The sequence below is a fragment of the Cottoperca gobio genome, chromosome 12 (assembly GCF_900634415.1).
Source record: "Cottoperca gobio chromosome 12, fCotGob3.1, whole genome shotgun sequence".
NCBI classification, from domain to species: Eukaryota; Metazoa; Chordata; class Actinopteri; order Perciformes; family Bovichtidae; genus Cottoperca; species Cottoperca gobio.
In genome coordinates this window covers 10705242-10712694 of record NC_041366.1, presented here as the reverse complement: position 1 = coordinate 10712694, position 7453 = coordinate 10705242, and the positions used below count along the sequence as shown (strand labels likewise).

Below are 7453 nucleotides of genomic sequence, written 5' to 3'. Positions count from 1 at the left end.
CTCTATATATATATATCTCTCTAACTCCTCTATCTATATTCTCTATATTATACTCTATCTCTCTATCCTATATATATCTATATCTCTCTCTATATCTACCTCTCTATATATCTCTCATCTCTCTATCTTCTCTCTCACTTCTATCTCTATACCTCCTATATCCTATATTCTCTCTATCCACTCTATCTCTCCTCTCTACCCTCTCCCTCTCCTACTCCTATACTCTTCTCTTCTCTATTCTATCTATCTCTACATTCTCTATAGATACCCTATTCTATCTCTACTCTCTCTCTCATACTCTCTAGTACCTACTCTCTGGCTCCATCATATATAATATCTCTTATAGCTACCTCTCTATCTCCCTATCTCCCTCTCTAACATATACAGATACATATATATATATATATATATATAGATATATAATATAGATACTATATATAGATATATATATATATATATATATAGATGATTCTATATATATAGAATTATATATATTATATACATATTATATAATACTTCTATATTAAAGAATATAGATATATATATATATGATATATATAGATTTAGATAAATATATATATATATTATATATATATAGATACAATATAATATATATATGATATATATAATATATATAAATATAGATACATATATCATACATATATATAATATATATATAGATACATATATAGAAACATACTATATAATAGATAGATATATATATATAAGATACGATCTCATATCCTCATATATAATATATAGCTACTATATATAGATAGATATATAGATCTAGATATACATATATAAGATAGATACATAGATATAGATATAGTATATATCTAAATATATATAGCAGATATATAATAATAGATATATATATTAGATACATATATATATATATTATATACATATTATATATATATAGATATATATATATATATATATAGATCTATAATACTATATAGATACTATAATATATATATAGATACATTATATATATATAGATACATATATATATATATATATATATATATATATATATAGATACATATATATATATATAGATATATAGATATATATATATATATAGATAGGTCATACATATCTATATATATATATATATCTATATATATATATAGATACATATCTATATATATATGCGTGTGGTGTATAATGAATCAAGACAGTCCACATGATGATGTTTCCTCCATCATCAAAGTAATTCTGCGCTGCTCTTATCAATGAAATACACAAAATTACAAAATACATAGGCTACATTTGTGATAAGCACTGTTTTACAAACAAGGTCAAGTAAGTAAGAAACTACACGTGAAAGTTTTATAATTGATATGGATTAATTACAGTTGGGATTTTTGTCAACTGGTTTTATTTTGGTTCTATTTTATTCTAATAATACAAGACACTGAGACTTGATAATTCTGTAGAGATGAAAACATTACATATTTAATTTAACTTTGAGCATGATACAAATGGGGAAATGTGATATCCACAAAGCAAAATGGTTACATTCCTATATACAATATTATATATATATATATATATATACATATATATATATATATATATATAAAATAAATCCAAATCTCTAACCTTTAGGTGATCAGATGTGTGTGTTACACATATGTGATGTAACTTATGTGCTCAGTAAAGAATAATCACCACAATGGTCCTGTTTATATAAGTGAGCTTATTATTTCTACACTATTCCCTACTGTGAAACATTCCCCAATCTTATATTCTATTTTGAGTGAGAGTGGCAGCTAAATGAGGATACAAGCTTGGATTTAGGTTGAGAAAGCCCTACTTTCCCCCAAGAAATGCTTCCAGCACAAACCCCGATAATACTGTAGACATCAGTTGTGTTATCTCATATTTGTCAGTGTCATTGGAGCTGTCTGAGAAGAATCCCATTCTCCGTCAGACTGACAGAGCAACAGTGTCAGTGATATAACACAGTCGAGGTTATCCGTATCCGAGAATCTTTTATTTTACTTGTTCAGAGGTTTCTCAGTTGGCTATAATAGCCTCACACAGTAGGTAACAAAAATAATCCTTCAAAAGTTCAAATCAAAATCCCTAAAGCTACTGTAGCTCCAGTTTGAGATGGATTCTGTCTTTTGCAGCAGACAATATCTGCTGTCTATCAGAAAGACAAGTTATTTTAAGACACTGTGATTATTATGTGCTGCCAAAATCAGACTCCTACTCAACGCCGAGGAAAGACTAAATCTGTGCAGCTATAGTGACAGTTGGGATAGCCTGATAAAAAATTAATGAATCTGAAACTATTCAGACACACAAGAGCTTGAGATAAAAGTAATGAATAAGATCCAGGCTGTCATATAGGCTGACATTGTTCAGCTAACATTACTTCAGTTTAATTATATTACAATGATTTTTTCAATGGTAATGCCAATAAATAACAACTTGATATAAAGCAAATACTTATGTCTTAAAGGACAATTTCCAATTTGATGATATGTGACAGTAATCAGCTATTCACAAGAAACGTGCTGAATGTGAAAATAAAAGACGAAGACATAAAAGAATGCAGAAGATTAATGGGATTTTTTCTAAACCTAATTTTCCAAACCTACTTTGCTTAAGTAAATACAATCATAATGTTTAGGAGCACTAATAGAATTAAAAAACAAATGTTAACAGTGATATTGTCATCCTTTCAATTTCATTCGTATGCAGCACATTTTGTTATTTGCTCATTTGTAAATAAAGTCACTCCAAACCATTTTCACATTTGACAAATGCATGTTGTTTTATTTTGTTCAACAGCTTATATAACAGCATCAACAGCCGTGGATTTCTTAGCTGACAGTGAGGATGGTTTAAATGGTTAATGGTCTTTGCAGTCAGATTTCTTTCTATCAGACTTCCGAGGAGACATCTCAGGACACTGAGGTTAAAAACAATGCTGGCTAAGTTTACGTCTAACTCCAGGGGATAGTTGCACAATTCTGCCAGTTTGCAAAAGATACGATTGACATGTCACGTAAGGTTTTCTAGGTCATGAAATGTATGGTTATGTATGTTTCACATTGGGGCACATGCCATGTGATATGGGATTGTGGCAACTGGGGCCCTCTTCGCATGCTTATGTTTGGCTTTGGGTTTTCAGCAGAAAACTACTTGATCACTTAATAAGGTGCTATGAAAAAGTGCAAGTGTGCATTGTAAGGCCACCCTAGGATAAACAGTTTAAAGGTTTAGACTCTTGGTAACCAGTATCCCTTGTTGTTGTGGTGTCCTTGTGAAAGACATAAACACCTCTCTGCTCTGGAAGGGCGCTACCTCTTTGCCATTATAGACTTTGACTTTAGTATTTGCTCACGTCCAATAAGGTTGTATGAGTCATAGCACATTATGATGAGAGGCTACTGTAAATTATTATAGTAAGACTTATTTATATGGACTAAAAATGGTGAAGAAAGGCTTATGCTGTGCATCATGTCATATGTATCATCATGCATCAATTTGTATGAAGAGTTCAGGTGAAGTTTGGAATATGGTGATTTGAGCAAAGGTGAGGAGGAGTTTTTGTAAGTGTCTAGACAAGGGGTGTCAAAAACATATGGCCCACCAGAGGGTCAAATCCGGCCCGCGGGATGACTTTCAGGTTGTTCATAATGTTTTGTAAAAAGATAGTTCATTAAATGTGAACATTTTCAGAATGTACTTGTACTTTCTTTGCACTAAAACAAAGGGAACATTTGGAGTTGTCGTTATTTATAGGTTATTATGCTCTGATTCTACCGGCCCCCTTGAGTATTGAGTATTACACTATAACACGATGATTTGTAGTTTACCCTTTATGAAAAACTATAAAGATTATTAATTATACAGCTGACTATTTGCTGATCGTTTTTGAAACCCATCTGAGAAAAAGTGAGTGTAACAACGTGAGATTTACTATGAGGGTCAGATACGATTTCAAACCATAACCTAAAATTCAACTTGGTGGCATTTGCGTTTAAAACATTTTCCGAATCAGCTGGATGACTCCTCCATTTATGGGATTTTGACACACTCAAGAGGACAAGAATATTACTACATGTGGATTTTGCTCTTAATTCTCTGTAAACTGTATCGGGCTGAATGTGGTGTAAGCCTTATTTGTCCTTTATGTTATTCCTCTACTAAATGCAAACACATGACACCATTATTATCACAGCCTAAATTGAATTCAAACAACAGATATCTGAGAGTTGGCTGTCTGCGCAGATTAAAATAAAAAGAACAGGGACAACACTGCAATCAAAGAGGATTAATACATGTTTACATTTTGTCACATAGAGGTTACATTTAATTACCTTTTTTATTTTTCTTATATTAAATGGTTTGTAGGTTTTGTCGTACTGCTATGACGTAGGCAAAAGTGAGAACAAGACGAGTCTCGCGATAGTTACATCGGGGGTCAGAGTTGACATTGGCCATGTGTGTATGTTGCCGCATCTACTACAGGACTGTTAAGATACAGCTAGAGTTAGCACTTAATTTGTAAATATTTATGAATATAGGCATTAAAGTTCTGGTTAAAAGTCTGATTTACGTTTTTAGGAGACCATACATTTCGTCAACGGAAGTTAGTTTTGTCCGAAAATTTAGTTTTGCTCCACGTTAGCTTCCGTAGTTAAGCTGATATGGCAGTTTGTGTCCCTTAGCTGCATTATGGTTTAGCGCGACATGTTTAAAATCCAACCGCTGTTGAGTGCCTTAATTAACCACAGACTGACGTTAGAGAGAAACGGTAAGTAAACCTAACAAAGACAATGTGAGTGAATGTTTTGTGTCCGCAAGCAGTGTTCCTGTAGTGTTTTTAAACACCCTTTTTGTTAGCAATACTTATCTCTTTATTTTGTTTACATGTGTGCAAAATGTAAGTGCTTCGTTCGTCACAGTTGCATAAACTCACAGGACATGACTTCCTGATGTACTGCTGAACGTCCACAGAGGCTAGTATTATTGTTATACTTACCAATATCACGCAATATTTCTTGTTGTACTCACAGGTGGCCTTTGTAAGTTATTTTGCATAATGAGTGAAGAATCCAGAGATGAGCAGACTGCCAAGCTGCTGAAAAGAGCCAATGAAGAAAACGAAGACTCTGTTGAGAAGGTGCAGGCTACAAAAAAATTAAAAGCAGAGGGGGAAAACACTGAAGATGAGAAAAAATATCCCAAAAAGAAAGTGGTCCTCCTTGTGGCATACTCTGGGAAGGGATACTATGGCATGCAGGTACATACTGTAGCTGTTTTCTTTCTCTTTTTTTTTTTTAATCTCTGCTCCAACCATTTAAACTTTTTTCTTTTACTTATTTCTAAATTTAAATGTTTTCTGTGTTTCAGAGAAATCCTGGAACCTCTCAGTTTAGGACCATTGAAGATGAGCTGGTCACTTCACTTATTAAATCAGGTTGCATTCCTGAAAACCATGGCGATGACATGAAGAAGATGTCTTTCCAAAGATGTGCCAGAACAGATAAGGTATGGGTTTGTACAGATATCAGGGCAGGAGTTAATTTCATAGCACTACGCCAACAAGGCACATTTGAAGTAGAATTAAATATCTACTGTAGTTTCTGTTGTTAGCTATGTTGTCAGTGTTAATGCATAACAAATGCTATATTTAGTTATCTAGATTTATTTAGAGCTGCAAAGATTGACTAATAGATTAGCCGATCGGCAAATAAATAATCTGCAAAACTATTTTGATAATCGATTAATCCTTAGTTATTTTTCATGAAAACAAATGGCAGAAAATGCTTTTTATTGTTTTTTTATCTATCGGTTTTGGACTGAGTTGCATTTTTAATTATATTTTAACAAGCCATAATGTGAATTTGCATACATCCTTATTACTGATATTTCATTATGTGGTGTTATCTATTTTAATTTGTTTAGGGTGTGTCTGCAGCTGGCCAAGTGGTGTCTCTAAAGCTGCGGTTGATTGAAGACATCGTTGAAAAAATCAATGAGCATCTACCAACACAAGTCAAAGTGCTCGGTGAGACATTGGTTCTCAAATCTCAGTTGTATTGATTGGATCTGAGAGGAGGCGTCTTAACATGCAACAATTTTTGACTCTTTCTTTTCAACAGGTCTCAAACGGGTGACCCAGGGTTTCAATTCCAAAAACAACTGTGATGCTCGTACATACGCCTATATGCTTCCAACTGTGGCCTTTTCCCCAAAAGACTACGATACTGGCAAGATAGCCGCCTTCCGGCTTGAGCCAGAGGCACTTCAGAGGGTCAACCGTCTGTTTGCTCTCTACAAAGGCACCCATAACTTCCACAACTTCACCTCTCAGAAGGCTTCAAGTGACCCCAGTGCTCGCCGCTACATCACAGAGATGTCTTGTGGAGAGCCTTTTATCAACAGCAATACTCAGTTTGCAGTGATCACTGTACGAGGCCAGAGCTTTATGCTGCACCAAATCCGGAAAATGATCGGCCTGGTGATTGCGGTGACAAAGGGCTACGTGAATGAGGAAGTGGTGGAGCGGAGCTGGGGACCGGATAAGGTGGATATACCCAAAGCTCCAGGACTGGGGTTGGTCCTGGAAAGGGTTCACTTTGACCGGTACAACAAACGATTCGGAGGTGACGGGCTGCATGAGCGGCTGGACTGGGACCACGAGGAGGAGGCGATCAAGGCCTTCAAGGAGGCGCACATCTACCCCACCATTGTTGAGACGGAGTGTAAAGAGGGCTCCATGATCAGCTGGATGTCCTCACTTCCTATCCATGACTTTAAAGCTTCAGCCACAGCTACTGGCACACAAGACAACAAGGACCAGAAACAGGTATCTGGAAGCCATAATAGAGTAATAATATCTATTTAAAACCCAAATGTTTGACAATAAAAGTCTGTTTGTTGCATGTTGTTATTTATTTTTGCTCTCCTTTCCCCCAGGACATTGCAGATGTAGGAAATGCCTCGGATTAGGTCACCCTGCCTGTGGGAAGAAGAGACGTTTTCTCACAAACATGTTGGGAATTTGCTTTTTTTTTTGTGGGATTCAATTCTGCCTCTCTTTTACATATGTTATTAAACAAATGACAACATAATGAAAGCATTGCTGTTCTTTATTGTACCTTGATTGTTTTCCCTATGTAAATTTCCTGCTGTAACAAATGCAGATGCCCTTTGTCAACCTGTGTCTCTGCCACATTAGTGCTGGAAGTTAAGCTGTTTGACTCTTCTCTCTGCAGTCTTGTAAGTTGACCCTTTTTTAAAGATAGGTTTGGGATTCTTTGCAATGCAATACTCATATACCTGTATGTTCATCGTAAGACTTACTGGTTGCCGTAATCATTCCTCCTGTTCATACTGGCTGTGAAGCGATCACACCTCGCCACAACTCCACTATAAGATTGGAGTCAAAATCCACTGTCCAGTTTCCATGCAAGATTGT

The 7453-nt window shown here is 34.9% G+C and overlaps 1 protein-coding gene across 1 annotated transcript; it reads left to right on the top strand.

The window, feature by feature from the left end:
* The first annotated feature begins 4423 nt into the window (after window positions 1-4423).
* On the top strand, window positions 4424-7108 carry pus1 (pseudouridine synthase 1). The gene is made up of 6 exons (XM_029444794.1): window positions 4424-4783; window positions 5046-5272; window positions 5383-5520; window positions 5938-6040; window positions 6135-6841; window positions 6952-7108. Exons 1-6 carry the CDS (start codon window positions 4720-4722, stop codon window positions 6982-6984), a joined length of 1272 nt encoding a protein of 423 aa, XP_029300654.1. The 5' UTR covers window positions 4424-4719; the 3' UTR covers window positions 6985-7108.
* The last annotated feature ends 345 nt before the right edge of the window (window positions 7109-7453 follow it).